Consider the following 17,416-nt stretch of genomic DNA (forward strand, 5'->3'; position numbering starts at 1 on the left):
ATGTATTTTATAAGTTGGTTTTTTAGATGACACAAATGGAAAGATATTCCACGCTCATGGATTGGAAAAAACAAATACTGTTAAAATGTCCATACTATCCAAAGTAATCTACAATTTTAATGCAATCCCTATCAAAATACCAATAGCATTTTTTACAGAACTAGAACAAACAATTCTAAAACTTGTATAGAACCACAAAAGACCCCAAATAGCCAAAGCAATCTTGAAAAAGATGAACAAAACCGGAGGTATCACAATCCTAGATTTCAAGAGGTACTACAAAGCTGCAGTAATCAAAATGTATAGTACTGGCACAAAAAGAGACACACAGATCAATGGAACAGATAAAGAGCCCAGAAATAAACATACAATTGCATGGTCAAATAATCTTTGGCAAGGAGGCAAGAATATCCAATGGGAAAAAGGGAGTCTCTTCAACAAATGGTGTTGGGAAAAGTGGACACCTACATGCAAAAGAATAAAACTGGACCACATTCTTACACCATACACAAAAATAAACTCAAAATAGATTAAGAACCTAAATGTGAGACCTGAAACTATAAACTCCTAGAGGAGAGCACAGGCAGCAATTTCTCTGACCTCAACCACAGCAACACTTTTTTTTTTTTTTTCAACGTTTATTTATTTTTGGGACAGAGAGAGACAGAGCATGAACAGGCGAGAGGCAAAGAGAGAGGGAGACACAGAATCGGAAACAGGCTCCAGGCTCTGAGCCATCAGCCCAGAGCCTGATGCGGGGCTCGAACTCACGGACCGCGAGATCGTGACCTGGCTGAAGTCGGACGCTCAACCGACTGCGCCACCCAGGCGCCCCAGCAACACTTTTTTAGATATGTCTCCTGGGGCAAGGGAAACAAAGGCCAAAATAAACTACGGGGACTACACTAAAATAAAAAGCTTTGGCACAGCAAAGGAAACAATCGACAAAATTAAAGGATAACCTATTGAACAGAAGAAGACATCTGCAAATGACATAGCCAATAAAGGGTTAGTATTAATAATATATAAAAAAATGGGGCGCCTGGGTGGCGCAGTCGGTTAAGCCTCCGACTTCAGCCAGGTCACGATCTCGCAGTCCGTGAGTTCGAGCCCCGCGTCAGGCTCTGGGCTGATGGCTCGGAGCCTGGAGCCTGTTTCCGATGCTGTGTCTCCCTCTCTCTCTGCCCCTCCCCCGTTCATGCTCTGTTTCTCTCTGTCCCAAAAATAAATAAAAAACGTTGAAAAAAAAAAATTTTTAAAAAATGGGCAGAAGACACAGACATTTCTCCAAGAAGATATAGACAGATGGCCAACAGATACATGAAAAGATGCTCAACATCACTCATCATCAGAGAAATGTAAATTAAAGCCACAATGAGGTATCACCTCACACCAGTCAGAAAGGCTAAAATCAACAAAACATGAAACAAGTGTTGGCAAAGATGTGGAGAAAAAGGAACCCTCGTGCACTATTGGTGGGAATGCAACTGGTGCAGCCACTGTGGAAAACAGTATGGAGGTTGCTCAAAAAATTAAAAACAGAACTACCATATGATCCAGTAATTCCACTACTGGGTATTTACCCAAAAAATTAAAAAACACTCATTTGAAAAAAAATGTATGCGTGCTTATGTTTATTGCACCACTATTTACAACAGCCAAATTATGGAAGCGTGTCCACTGATAGATGAATGGATAAAGAAGATGTGGTATCAATATGTACACGATGGAATATTACCCAGCCATAAAAAAGGAACAAAATCTTGCCATTCACAACAACATGGATGAATCTGGAGAGTATAATGCTAAGAGAATTAAGTCAGTCAGAGAAAGACAAATGCCATATTATTTCACTTATATGTAGGACATAAGAAACAAAACAAACAAAGAAAAAAACAGGCGAACCAAAAAACCCCCCAGACTCTTAACTATAGAGAACAAACGGATGGCTACCAGAGGGGAGGTGGGGAGGTGATGGGGATTAAAAATACACTTATCATGATAAGCAATGAATAACGTATATAATTGTTGAATCACATTGTATCACCTGAACCTGATATAATACCCTATGTTAATTATATGGGAATTAAAATAAAAGCTTTTTAATTGAGCCAAATTTTGATCACTAAAGTCAGTATTAGTTTGAATTGCATTAATACAATTAATAATTACTCTGTTCATTTATCTTACTATGATTTATTCATTTATTTATTCATGAAACATTATCACCTAGGAACCAGACATAAGAGCTATAAAAACATTTAAAACCTGGGCCTTCCTTGTGATAAGGAGATATATATATATATATATAAATTTAACGGAGTGCAATATATACTGTGATAAAGTGTAAACAAAGTTCAGAGAAAGTATAATTACTTACATTAAAAAGTTGTTTTTTAGCATATGTTCTAATCTGTCCTTGGTAAGAAAAGAGAAAAAAAATTATTAAATGCAATTATATTTATTATATGTAATTAATATACTTAAAGAGTAGATGGATTGGATTTTATCCACAAAACTAATTACCTTTTGACCAGGAGCTATGAATTTGTGACAGAGTTCAACATCTTCAGTACAGTTTGAAAGAACCATCATTGTTGCAGTCTTGAAGAGCCCCTCCATAACCTAAGAGAAATGACATAGAATTGCCTGACAAGTAGGCTACTTTATATGAAAACCTGTTTAGGGTGCGGACTGATCTCCAGGTTTTAGCGGCTATCAATCCATTAGGCTTCTTAATCCCTGAATGGACTATACCAAATTAGTTCAGTTTTCCAGATTGCTTTGGGGAGGCAGTGCAACTTCTTCCCAGAGTGGGTAAAAAAAAAAAAAAAAAAAAAAAAAAAAAAAAAGAAAGAAAACTGTATGACTCTTCTGTTCATAGTTTCAATACTTACTATTGAAGCGGGATGTTAAACGAACAGCCAAAACTGACATCTCTCTAAACTGCAATATACTCACTGTAGAATCAGGACAATGATGGTACCTAGCTCACAGGATTGTTACGATAATTAAATGAGATAATCCATGTGTAAGACTTAGCTTTAGTACCTGGTTCAGAGAAGCATACAACAAACATTAGTTGTTGTGAACAGTAAGACACTTTGAGAAGTGCTTCATTCAGTCACTGGTAAATGAAAGTTGACTTTAAAATTAGAGGAGCAATGAGATACACCTATATAGATTTTATATAGAGAGAGATAAATCTACGTAGATTTTTGCTTTGCTAAAGCATACAGTAAAAAGAACACAAATCATGATACAACACAAATCAGTATGTAAGAATTCATTCTACTAGGAGTATCCACAGACATCTCACAGAAGAAACTCTTGTTAGAAGAAAAAAAGTGGAATGGAAGATATTTCTAATCAAAACTAAAATTTTTGGTCTGAAGTCAGGGAGCTATTAGGCCCTCTAAATGTTGTATTCAGAAAGATACAGACATTCATTAAGTACAGGCTGCCTCAAAGTCAGGTATCTTCCCTTCCTCTCTTGCATTTCTGGTACACCCTATCATGGCACCCACAGGGTGGGGCACAAGCATCTACTGAATTAACTTAATATGACCAGATACAGGAACATACTTAATTACCAACGGACAACCAGATACATTTATTTTTTATATAGTGTGTGTGTGTGCATGCGCATATATATATATATATATATATATATATATATACACACATATATATACATATATATATATTTTTTTTTTTGTAGAAGAGTAAGGAAAAACCTGATGAAAGAAGAACAAAAGGAAGCTAAAGATCTTTTCCCTTGAGCCTATATTACCTTCAATCTAACAGTGAGATAAAGAAATCACAAAGTAACTGAATTATTTATGAAGGGTCATATACCTCAATCACTAACAAAAGCTGGCACATATGGGGAACACACAAAAACAGGCTGATTGGATACCAAGCCTGTACTAGTGAGGGGTACAATACACCTATCTGTAAGATGAAGACTTTGACCACTGGGGTTGTTAAACTGGTGTGTTTCACATGAGCAGTAAATTTCCATTTGAAGAAGAAAATCATTGCCTTCTCTAACCTTGACTTTCAGACTATGCTCTATAAATATATTTGAAGAAAACAGAAACTTAACTGAACGGTTAGCATAACCTTCAGATGTTTTTAAAAATATATTACTCAATGGGTCAAAAATAGTAATATTTATTTGTTTATACCTCTTGAGGGGAAAATCCTTTGTTACTCTGATTTCATATTTTCATCAAGATAATAATTTCCACAGAATGTAATTTATAAAAGGGAGAAAATTAAGAGAAGCAGAAGATTAATTTTCAGGGACGCACATCTTTCTTCTGTCTTTAAGGAAAAGCTTGCATTTCAATTAATTAAAAATCATTCAACAGTGTGTGCTGAGTACCACTCAGTGGAATACCAAATAAGAATTATTTAGTTACAGACTATACAATTATAGAGCAAAGATTATCATGTTTAATACATTCTAATCTAACTTTTGTCTTTGGAACTTTTCTCTGATATCTATGTTTGGGCAGGAGAGACAGAGAGAGTCAAGGCAAAAACAGGGAGTAAAGGGTGTGGTCCCACTGCTTACAATACTCTCACTGTCTAAATCAAAGAGTAATACAGAATAGGGTGGTATGCTCAGACTGAAAGCTGCTTAAGGAATTTTAAGCCTCCTCGTGAGTCTCAGATCCTGAATCCCCACAACTTAGAAAAGAGCTACTTGACAGCATTACTGTTGCCATTTTTGGCCAGATAATTGTTTGTTGAGGGGGAGGGACCTGTGCATTTTAGCACGCTGAACAGCATCCCTAGCCTTTACCCACCAGATGCCAGTAGCAACCACTCACCCGTCTCTTCCATCCACTTCCTAGGAGAGACAACCAAAAACGTCCCCTGGGGAACACTGATCCGAGAACAATCAGTGGGAAATGTTAAAGGGGTAAGTGGATAATGTAGGATATGGTCAAAACACCCCTTTAGGACCAAGAGTTTTTTCTCCACTTGGAATATTAACTGCTGATGTCTCATGGTTGGATTCCTCTTCAGGAACTGGCCAGGCCAAGAGTGCTGTCTTACACAAGAGTATGTCTCTTCCAAGACTAATCCATGTCAGGTAACTGTTTGACAGGGAAAGAACAAAGGCCCACCACCCCCTTGTCTTCCTATGGGACAACTATGAACATTCCAGCTCCAAAGTTCCTCAAAGAATTAGCTAAGGCCTCTGTAAATGCATTGTAGTTCAACTTTTCCCTCTGCCCAATACAGCTTTCTTCCTTTCCTTACAGATATTGTTCTCCAGAGCATTCCCCAATAATCCCAACCCCCAAATCTGCTCTATAGTTTGTTTACTAGGAAATCCAACCAGGACCGGATAATAAAATAGTAAGTCCGTTCTATTTGATGATATATGTGGTATTTATGTTTTAAGTAGAATTGGGCCATTTACTGGGTAAGAGCAGAAAGATACAAAATGAATAGAAGTGAGAGTTGATGAAAGTTGAAACATTCTGAACTTACAAATCCAAACTAATATATTAGTGGTACTGGAGACACAATTCATAATAACAACAATCATTTCTGGGTACAAAGTGCCATGACCTATTATTATTCTATGTGCCTTATATATATTATCTGTGTAATCCTCTGAACTACCGCATAAAGTAGGAACTATTACTCTCATTTTACAGATGAGGAAACTGAGGCTCAGAGAATTAACTCCTTTGTCTAAGGTCACATAGCAAGTAAGTGGTGGAGCTAAACATTCCTGGTCCATCCAACTTCAGAGCTTATGTGCTCTATCTGGATTATGGCCACAGCCTCCTAAAAAAGCTCCCACCCCCATTTTTATCTCCCTCTAAATAATTAAATTGTTACGTAAGAGATGTTTCTAAACTATAATAGACAATGGCTTTTCCCAACTGAGAACTCTTTCTCCTTTAAGTCCAAACTAGTTAGTATGGCATTTACAAAGTCTTCCTTTCATGATCTGACTCTTAACTATCTCTCTGGCCGTACCTCTTGTCCCTCTTCTTCCCAAACAGAGCTCTGCTGGCTCCTGTACATGCTTTCCAATATAGCTATGGAGACATTTCTCTAACTATAAGGATGTTTTATTTATTTGCCTAACAAATAACAAGAGCTAGTATTTACTGAGCCTGCCATATGCCAGGCCCAATACTAGGTGCTTTACATTATACAAACATTATTGCATTTACTCCACCCCATAACCTTATGAAATAGTTACTATTATTCTCATTTTATAGTTGAGAAAGCTAAAGATCATCAAGGTTAGATAACATCAAAACAAAAGTAATGGCAGAGCTGGGATATGAGCTTAAATCTGTCTGACTCTTGTACTTTAAAGGCACTTAATGTTTATCAAATTTAGTTCTCCATCTTCTTCACTCCATGAACACCTATAATGCACAGATGTACACAGAAGCATTTCAATCTCACAGATATCTGTTATTCAGAAATTGTTTTAAAACTTGCAAACCTACCTGCATGAGATCTTGAAGACTCTCAACAAAAGAAATCTCTGCTTCTACCATATAAAACTCTGCCAGGTGTCTCCGGCTCTGAGAATTCTCTGCTCGGAATGTTGGACCAAAGGTAAACACTTGAGTAAAAGCTCTGCAATTCAAGATTAAAAGTATAAAAACAGGATTCATATTATTAATTTTAAGTATTTAAAACACTCAGTGTACTCTTAAGTATAAAAGGTTTTGTGCCTCTGTCTTGTCACAAATCCACCCATATTAGCTGCTATATTTCTCTAATGGGTGATAATAATAGTTTCATTAAAAATGTTACATTTATAGAAACCATTTTATCCCGAAGGAATTTGCAAATGCTTTACAAACCCTATGGCTTACTAAATATAGAATCAACCACTTCTGGGCGCACTCAACTGCAGCTGCCTTAAACAGCAGGCAACTACACTTCGCAGCAATCAAGAACAAAGTAAAGGAAAAATACCACAGCCCAACAAGCTTCACAGAGATTCTATATAGTCACAATTAAAACTAGAATTTCACATGGATAAGGTATGCTCATTTTTTTTTTTTAAGTGAAAAAAGAGTATCTGATATGTATGGTGATCTGTCTTGCTCAAATCCTCCTCAGGTCCTTCACAACCACCCAAGTGTTTCAATGATCGCTGAATGACCCCTGAAACTTGGGGGTGAGGACGGATTTTGAAGAACTGTCTACTTTATTCTCTGGTATTCAAGAATATAGCTCATAGCGCAACAATTCAAATAGTGGGGGAAAATCTTACTTTTCAATTCCTGCAGAAAACTGGACACTACACTTTCATTCTTTAACACTTAGAGTCTCCCTCATGTGGAATCAGGCCAACAACTGGGGTTAAATCAAACATATATGAAATACTGAGTATTTCCTGAGGACTATCTAATCTTTGAATTTTAAGATTTTGCTAGGACAAAACAAGAGACTTGGGGCTCCTCAGCTATTATCGTGAGTATTCATCATTTGACTGGCATTAGTCAAACAACACTAAGATCAGAAAACAGTGCAGAAAATAGATTATGGACACACACACACACACCCATTGGGCTTTTTTTTTTTTTAAGATACTCTAGGAAATAAAACAGTAAGACAATTATAATGGAAATCAAGATATTTATTTTTTCTTTCAAAAGGCTATTTTAGTTGAGGCCTAGTTGGTAAGAAGCTTAGGAATTTATGTTTTGGTTCTAGTCACCTTCCTGAAACCATAATCAGTTAACCTCCAAGAACCTTAGTTTTTAATGGAAAAATAAACAATAAGAACTCAAAAATATTACTATGGTAACCCCTCTGTTGAACTTCAGATCCAGACGTGCCTACTAGAATGTTCCTGAAAACACTGACCCTACCTTGTGCAAAATGAAAATCCTTGCCCTGCTCCCAGAGTAAACAAAAAACAAAGAACGATCCTTCCTCTCCTTTTTCACTTTCCACAATTCTATTAATCTCAGTTACTCCACCTCATCACCCAAACCAGCTCTCCCACTGCCCACATTTCCCATATCATATTGTTTACACCTAGGAAAACTCTCGCAAATCCAGAGACTCCCTGCCCTGCCCCTCCCTTTATTATTTATTTTATTTTATTTTATTTTATTTTATTTTATTTTATTTTATTTTATTTTATTTTTTATTTTTTATTTGAGAGAGAGAGAGTGCATGTTGGGGAGGGAGCAGAGGGGGAGAGAGAGAATCCCAAGCATGCCCATTGCTCAGTGTGGAACCTGACAGGGGCTCAAACACATGACCCCGGCATCATGACCTGAGCTGAAATCAAGAGTTGGATGCTTAACTGAGCCGCCCAGGTGCCCCTGCCCCTGCTTTTTTTTTTTTTTTTTTAATCTTCAAAGATACTGCTAATGTAAACTCTCATGTATTGCCTGGAGAACTACAACTTTTTAAAATTAATTAATTTATTTAGAGAGAGTGCAAGCAGGGGAGGGGCAGAGAGAGCAGGAGAGAGAGAATCCCATGCAGGATGTGCGCTGTCAGCACAGACCTTGACTCAGGGCTCTAAATCACCAACTGTGAGATCATGACCTGAGCCGAAACCAAGAGTTGGATGCCTAACCGACTGAGCCACCCAGGCGCCCCAAACTACAACAACTTTTTAACTGGTGACTGCCACTTGTCTTTCTTCCTCCAGCCCCAAGCTACTATGACTTCTCAAACTCATGTGTGATTGATTATACCAGCCATAATTTAAAAATCTTCAATGATTCCCTACTGTTTAAATGGTACAATTCAAACTCCTAACTTTGACTCACTTTCTTTCTCAAAGCCTTTTCTCTGGTTATGCTGAAGATACTCCCCTCACACAGCATGCTCAGGCAAGTCATTAGGCCTTTGCTAGGCTGTTCCCTGCCTCTAATGACCATCACTGGCTCCTCTCTCTCCAAAGAGCAAATTCCCAACTATCCTTTAAGACTTGGCTCAAATGCCACTTTCTCTTTGTAACCTTACCATACATCCCCAAATTTACTGTTCCCTCCTTTATAGGACTATGACATTTTGTTCATGTATTATACAGAATATATCACTTTGAAATGCAATTATATATGTGTCTTTCTCTCCCAATAAACTACGAAATTTTCCAGAGCAGGAATCATGTTTTATTCATATTTACATCTCCAGTGCCTAAGATAAAACAGGTGCTCATGCTGAATGAATGAGTACTAATGATGATGACAGGCTTCCTCAGTTGTAAAGTGGAAAAGTACAGCATGCTCACAAACAGTAACATTACAAATAATGTACAGAAAAATACCCAGATATATTTTACCGTGGCTGTTACTCAGTACCTAAAAGGTGTCAAACAATCTAGGCCTGTTCCAAATAATAACCTAAAAAATTATAAGGCCCTGGGTTTCCAATCTGTGACTACACAATCTCTAGGTAGGTTGTCAGTAGTATATCTACATAAATGAAATGACATTTCTTTCTGAGATGTCATCAGTGATCTTCCTGAAATACAAGGAAAGCCAATGAGACTGTTTTTCAAAAGACACATATAATCTGTATTAAGATACTAGTTACAGAGAAAATAGTTTATAAGAAGAACTACAAGTTCCAGTCAAAAGGACATCTGCTTCTCACACGGTAATTCTATGTAGGGTGCCCAAAGATGAGTAGCAATAGGGATTTTTAGTTTAACGATGGTTAATAAATTTCCCTAGCAATGTAGGGTAAGCCGCTCTAGTATAAAATAATGAAGAATGTCACAGGGATTCTTATTTTCATTATAATATGGATCAGGCTCTGACTGAGGTACCCAAGAGTTAAGTATTATTCTAACAGGGTAAGTAAAAACTGATGGCCATGTGCTTCCTCTGAATTAACAGAAATTTAAAATGATCTGGAAGCTATGGTACAAAACTGCCTAATTCAGCATCTAGTCTTTAAGCAGAGGAACATTTAATCATTCCATAATGAACATCTTATGCCAGTGCCCAGTGTTCACTTATAAAAGTAGGGACAGCAGCAGTAGTACCAGCGATAGCAGCTGCCGTTAGAAGTACTCCTTGTAGGCCACACACTAGCTGTAAGAACCTTACAGTTAATTCCTTTATAGTTAACTCAATAAGGTATGTATTGTTACTTCTCTTTTTCAAGCTAAGAAATGGAACTTCAGAGAGGTTAAGAAGCTTTCCCTTAAGTCACAGAGTCGCAGCCTCTTAAGTGGTACAGGCCAGATTCAAATCCAGATCTGATCCTAGTGGTCATGGCCTTTATCACGATATGAAAATAATGATGCTCATAACTGAACACTGACAGACCCAGAGAATTACAAAGAAAACTTTATAATGCACCTCCCCCCATACTCTTCTCAGAGATAATCAGGGTGAGTAGTTTGATATATTTATTGTATTGTATTTATTATATTGATATATTTATCTACCTTATGAATAGTTTATTTGTTTTATGTGTTAAAGTTATAGCTTACTAGGATATGTTGCCTTCATGTAAGAAGAATGATAAATTTTCATCAATATTTCCTAACCTTTAGCAAGTCATTTAGCCTTTCTGGTCTCAAATTCTTACATGAGTGGGAGATAGGAGTAGCTTGGCATTAATCTCTACTGTCTTTTACAACAATTTTGTTTCTAGGTCCATGTGAAATCATTCGTATTTTAATTTATGCTGACTTCTTCTTCTTTTCTGTCTTCCACAGACATGAAAGACATTTGCAGCAAGGCTTGGACTAACCAACATTTAAAATAAGATCTGACAACAAGGCCATTTCTAAAATAAGACACAAAACCAGGTGAAAGGCCAGTACTGCTGTGAGAAGAGACCAGCAGAGAAAGAAAACACTCAGCACTAAAAAGCATTCTTGTGCCAAATTATGGAGAGAGGCAAACTATATAAGGCAAGTCCATGAGCTTGGACTTGATGTTTAAGATAACAAAAGTACATTCAATACACATCAACCAACTTAACTACAAAAACAGCTTTTTAAAAATAAAAAATAAAGTTACCAAAAAAAGGTTGTACTACAGCCATAAATTGGTAAGTGGATTACTATAAAATGGTCACTGAGTGCTTGGCCATTTATTCTTTTGGGCCCTAAAATTTAAGAGCTAATCTTCATATTTTGAAAGAATAGAGGAATTACTGTTCCTTAGCTGGGGAAGAACTTATTCAGCAGAAGATGGATCAGCAACTTTCCCTAAGGCCCCCACTCCCAACCTCTTATCACTTGTCTGTGGTCAGCTCAAAAAACATCCATTGAACTAAAATGAACTCACAGCTTTCACCTAGCTTTTAAAACAGTCTTTGTCAAATGGTATTCCCATCTTTCAGAAAGAAATTATCTGTTTTACTACTGCTTTGAATCCACTGGCTTATCAATACTATGACACATTTGCCATTCATTATTTCCACAGAGCGGACCCCTACCTTTCAGCTTTCCCCTCTCCCTCTGACCATCCAATGATACACTAGGTGGAAGGGTGTAAGACGGAGCTCTCACCATTTCAACAATTCATGTCAAGATGCCTTAGGGAGGATGCATCCTCAAATCTAAAAATTATTCTCTACCATCACTGTTAAACATTTCTTAAAAAATTGTCTTTAATGTTTCCTAAATATTTGATTTAGTACTGAGTTTGAGGCCCAAACAAAATTTAATCTTAACTGTATAATGAGCTTCAAAGATCAAGAGAATCTGACTACAATCCTGGAGGGTTGGCTACTCTTCTCCAAGGAGATAACATCTTGCTCCGGGGGAAGGACATTCCAGAAAAGGGAACATCAAGCACACAGGTCTAAGGTAGGAACAAGCATGGTAATAGGAAAGTCTGGATATTTGATTCTCCTTGGAAGATTCTCTCCTCTTGAAACATTTAACACTGTATACTCCTAGTTTTCCTATTTATTTGATGTCCATCTCTGTCTCTTACCTTCTACTCTAGCTGTTTATTAAACACTAGAGTTCCTCAATACTTAGTCACTAGAGGCTCCTCTGTTCTCACGGTATGCATTCTCCCTAAATGAGCTCACCTCAGCCAACAAATTTCAATCAATCAGCTATCGGCATACAATTCACACATTTATATCTCCTGCCCACATTTCTTCTCTAGGCTCCAGAAGCTTATCAGCTATTCGACTGATCTGCTGACTTGTCACAAATGCAACTCACACCTTCCCCTACCCTCATTTTGTCTTCAATCTTCTTCTAGCTTTCTTAAGTCAATCCTCCCATTAGGCTCTTTTTAGTAATACCATGTACTCCTGTTCACAGCACCTTTTAAAATTAAAAAAAAAAAAACAACAACAAAGAAACACATAGATGTGATCATTTGTTTAATGTCTGTCCATCTCCTTCATTTGTCTGTAGATTTCATTACCTTATCTATTTTTTGGTTCATCATATTACCCTCAGTCTTAACCCAGTGCCCAACAACACCAGACAATTACAGTTTGTCAAATAAGCAAATAACTTGTTTTCCATAAAATGTGCTGATCCCCAAACTGAATATTTGAAACAGCATTAGGTTAGGGGTGAAGATAGAGGAGTAATATGAGGAAGATGGTAAACAGAATATAAATTACTAAGCAAAAAATTCTGCTATTTTCTAAAATAGTTTTTCACAGAAGGCACTAGGAGATAACAAAATCAGTTTTTTGAAAAGTGACTGCCCATATACTAGTTTTTACTCTATAGTCAACAAGTAAATTTTTGAAAAGGACTAGATCTGGTGAACTTCTCTATGTAGCAAAGATTTTATTTCTTGATGAACTGAAATATTGTCACATGAAAAAAATCACCCTAAGTCTTATTCTATGTAAACAGAGCAACAGCTGATTCTTTTGCTTTTGTGACAGTGGATTACCAACAATTTAGAACAATTATTCCACTTCATCATTCCTGCAATGATGGGCTCTTCAGAGGACTGGCTGATTGGATAGGAGGTCTTAGAAAATAAGATTTTTGTAAAAGGCCATAATTTGCGGACAGTCCTAAATGAATATTTATCCTGTTTCAATAAGACACTAAAATCACTTTTCCAAAAAAGCTAAAGCTAAACATTGTCAACTGCATCTATTCATACCTAGATTATCCTTCTTATACTTCTCGTATTTAACAGCCCTTATAATGAGGACCACTAAAGAGAACAAAATGTGGTACGTGCACCACATGGTATTTACATATTATTGAAGTCTATAAAGATTTCTAAGGTTATCTTTCTGAGGCCTGATGCTAGAGGTAGATGAGTCATTATGGCATTGAACTATCAACAATTTCCTGGGCTTACATCCTGTACAAATGACCCTTACTTTTTTAAGGTTATGGTAATGATTAAGAACATGTACTCTAAAAACTTAAACTGAAATCCTGGCTCCTCCACTTATGAACTAGCCAAGTTACCTTCTTTTGAGAATAAATTTCTCCATGTGAAAATGGGGTTAAGTATGTAGTATACATATGTATGTATGTAGTTAATACATATGTCATGAAGTTATTATAAAGATAAAATGAAACAAAATATGTGAAAAGCTTAACCTCATATTAACTAAATGGTAAGTGTCCAACAAATGGGTAATAACTACTTTTTTGTTTGTTTCCTTTCTTTCCAAAGGTCTAAGTTCTCATTTGGTTGGTCTCAAGACCTCTTTATACTTTCAATTACTGAAGATCTCAAAGGGATTTTGTTTATGTAGGTTATGTCCACTAGTATTTACCATCAAAATTGAGAAATTTAAAAAACTGTGATTTTAAAACAATGATAAACCCATATAAGTCATAAAGAACATTTTTTAATAAAAATTCATAAGAGGAGTGGTACTGTTTTACATTTTTATAAATCTCTTTCATGTCTGGCTTAATAGAAGACAGCTGGATTCTCATATCTGCTTATGCATTCAATCTGTTGTGCTATCACATGTCACGAAGACTTTGGAAAACTTCAATGTACACTCATGAGAGAATGAGAATGAAAAAGGCAAATACTGTCTTAGTATTACTATGAAAATAATTTTAATCTCAAAGGCCTCTCCTGAAAGGATCTCAGGAGGCCTCAGGGAATCTCCAGACCAAATTCTTGAGAATCACCATTTCAGAAAATGGTTCTCAATGAGGAGTATTAATTCTGGGCTTTATCTCTGGAGACCTTCACTCAGAAGGGTGGTGGCAATGAGTATATTTTAAAAGTTCCAAAAGGTATTATTATGTGAACCCATGATTAAGAACCACTACTCTAAAAAATGTTTAGATTCCCTAATTGATATCCTTTTTTAGAAAGCCTCTTGACTAAAATTCTTAAATGAACGATAACATGTTTTGGTGAGGATGTAGAGAAACTCCTCATACACAGCTTGTAGGAATGTAAAATTGTGCAGCTGCTGTGGAGAAGTCTGGTGATCCCTCAAAAAGTTAAACATAGAATTATCATATGACCCAGCAATTCTACTTCTGAGTATATACCTCAAAGAAATGAAAATAGATGTTGAAACAAAACCTTGTACACGAATGTTCATAGCAGCATTATTCATGATAGCCAAAACTTGGAAAAACCCCAAATGCATGTTAACAGACTAATGGAAAAACAAAAGGTGACATATCCATACAAAGGAATATTATTCAGCCAGAAAGAGGAATGAAGTACTAATATACCCCACAATATGGATAAACCTTGGCATTATGCTGAAACTAAAGAAGGCAGACATGAAAAGCCCCATATTGTAAGCTTTCATTTCTGTGAAATATCCAGAACAGGCAAATATTTAGAGACAGAAAGCAGAAGAGTGAGCGCCAAGGACCAGGGAGAAGGAGGAATAGAGAGTGAATGCTTCGTGGGTATGGGATTTCCCAGTGATGAAAATGTTCTGGAACTAGACAGCGGTGTTGGTTGCACAATGGCATGGATAGTAAACTTCTTGTTACGTGTATTTTATCACAATAAAAAGTTCTTTTAAGTTTATTGGAACTACTTGTCCATGAGGTACTTCACACATTTTATTGTATCCTTGCTACCCAAAAAACACTATACAACATGGTCATCCTGTTCTTGGTGGCTATTTCTGACTCCTCTTTCAGCTGCTTGCAATCTCTGAGACTGCCACTTCCGACCACTTACGGCTGCTCTTTCCCATCTTACGCTTTCCTCTACCTACAGCCCTTTCTTAGTAAGCACTGATGGTCAATCAGGATACTTTTTCATTTCATTTTAGGTTACAACCTAATGGTAACACATCCAATAAAGTTTATAGCTTTTAAGATCCCTTTTGCTCAGGCTCAGTGATTTACCAAAAATGACTTCTTTTTGGCATGTGTCTTTCCCCCCTACCTCCTTTAGCTACTCTCTGGTCTAAAGCTGTTGTGGAACACTGTGGATTCTAAAAGGATTCAGTCAGTTTACTGACTGAGTAAAAGGAAGTTTTGTTGTAAATGCTTAAATGATGTACTGCAGTGGTTCTACAACTTTAGCAGCATTAGACTCCCTGGGGCTTGTTAAAATTCAGCTTGCTGGACCCCACACTCAAGGTTTCTGCTTCAGGAGGTCTTAGGGTAGGCCTGAGAGGTCATATTTCTACAAGCTCCCAAGTGATGCTGCTGGTCCAAGGACAACACTTTGAGGACAACCGATATGGGGGGGGGGGGGTTCTCAATCTTGACTGTGTAGAATAAGTTATGGTTCTTCAAAAACAATCATGAGACCCAGTCCCACCTGCAGACCGATTAAATCTGTTTTTCTGGGGGCTTGAGTTGAAATATGATGCACCTATATTTTTTAAAAGGCTTGCCAGACATTCTTTCTTTCCTTCCAGACATTCTAATGGACAGCTAGAGTTGAGAACCGCTGATGTAGACCTTCTAATTACCAATTATAATGCAACATAAAAGGGACAAATAATTGGTACAGAGGTACCATTTGCATAAGAGCTATAGACTAAGAATGAAATAAGACATTTTTAATATTCTTGACCAACTCCAAATCAGAGCTTGCTCTATGAACACAAAAGCATAAAGAGACCATGACAGACTAGAAACAGAGGCAAGATGCTTTTAGAGGAACACTTGGCCTGCAGAAATAATGCAGAAAAATCTCTATTTCTCTGCATTCATTTTCCCTGTATTCTAGAAGAGGAGGAAGAGGAGGGGGAGGGAAAGGATGGGTGAGAGGAGAAAAGGAAGACACAGAATAGAGAAATACCCATTTAGACCCTGCAGTAAGTCTTTTACGAGTGTACCAAGTGACATATACAGGGATTTCAGAGCTGCACAACAATGCACTAGGAAAACACTAGGAAAAAATACCCATCAGTAATAAAATAGATGATTTGTGGCATATTCATACAAAGGAATATCCCACAGTAGAGAAAATGAATAGATTATTCAACATGAATATAAGGTAACAATGTGGAGGCTATTAGGAATATATTAAGTGAATAAAGGAAGTCATAGAAGAATACACACAGATGATTCCATTTATACAAAATTCAAAAGCTTGTGAAACTAAAAAATGAGTTGTTTATGAACATATGTGATGACACTATGAACAAAAAATGATAAACACAAAATTGAGGCTAGTGGCTAGTTCTCATGGGGAGGGAAGGGGAAAGTATGTAGAGGAGACTACAGAAACATTTTGGGAGGACCAGAGTGTTGAATATATCATTATTCTTTATACTTTACTTACACATCTATTTAAAAAGTAATTTTGTGTCCATGCAATATTTAGGCACCAAAAAAGACACAGGATGGACAAACTAATGGAACACAATAAAAAGTAAAAATGACAAAATTATACTAAAACTAAAGAGCAGGCATTGGCATCAGAGCCCCAAACACCTGACCACAATGCCACTCAGTTCTTCATACTTCCTACCTTTCTCCTCTCTCTGTCCATTCAATTTAACTCAACAAACATTAACACACCCTGAGTACCTGTATTTGTCCAGCATTATTACTGTGCTAAGGGCAACAGAAACCTTAGCACCTCACAGCACGTAACACGAGTGACTTCAATGCTTTATGCTTTGGCCAGAGGTCAGTTAAATTTGCACTGTTCAATATGGTGACTACTAGCCATATATGGCTATTTAACATTTACACTACTTAAAATTAAGTAAAATTCATAAAAATTCAGTCTCTCAAACTGGCCACATTTCAAGTGCTCAACAGCCACATACAGCAGCTAGTGGCTACTGTATTGGACAGTGAAGATACAGAACACTCCCATTGCCGCAGTGAGTCCTACTGTCTAGCACCAAAGTAGACTGCTGAATTCTCAATGAATACAGAAGATAAACAACTGAGAAAAACATGTGCTCAGACAATGGGACATGAGGGAAGGGATCAAAGGAGGCCAGAGTTGCTGGGGCCTACTCATACATGTTTTACTTTACCCACAGCTATTGACCTGTCATGTCAGGTCCCTGTGGCTCT

The 17,416-nt window shown here is 37.0% G+C and overlaps 1 protein-coding gene across 8 annotated transcripts in view; it reads right to left on the minus strand.

Moving 5' to 3' along the window:
* The window catches only part of NARS2 (asparaginyl-tRNA synthetase 2, mitochondrial), a 139,646-nt gene that overhangs the window by 36,706 nt on the left and 85,524 nt on the right, over window positions 1-17,416 (minus strand). For 7 of the 8 annotated variants that reach the window (XR_015241125.1, XM_086678418.1, XM_086678420.1 and 4 more), the window contains 3 exons: window positions 6,495-6,627; window positions 2,527-2,625; window positions 2,381-2,418 (listed from right to left, as the gene is read on the minus strand). Coding sequence is in view for 7 of the 8 variants with exons in the window: in XM_086678418.1 (XP_086534544.1) it covers window positions 2,381-2,418; window positions 2,527-2,625; window positions 6,495-6,627 (270 nt within the window). In the remaining variant the exon portion in view is untranslated. The remainder of the gene's footprint in view (window positions 1-2,380; window positions 2,419-2,526; window positions 2,626-6,494; window positions 6,628-17,416) is intronic. The other variant, XM_086678423.1, reaches the window with a different exon arrangement.

Source organism: Puma concolor, chromosome D1, assembly GCF_028749965.1.
Source record: "Puma concolor isolate L17-30 chromosome D1, mPumCon1.1.hap2, whole genome shotgun sequence".
Lineage (NCBI taxonomy): Eukaryota > Metazoa > Chordata > Mammalia > Carnivora > Felidae > Puma > Puma concolor.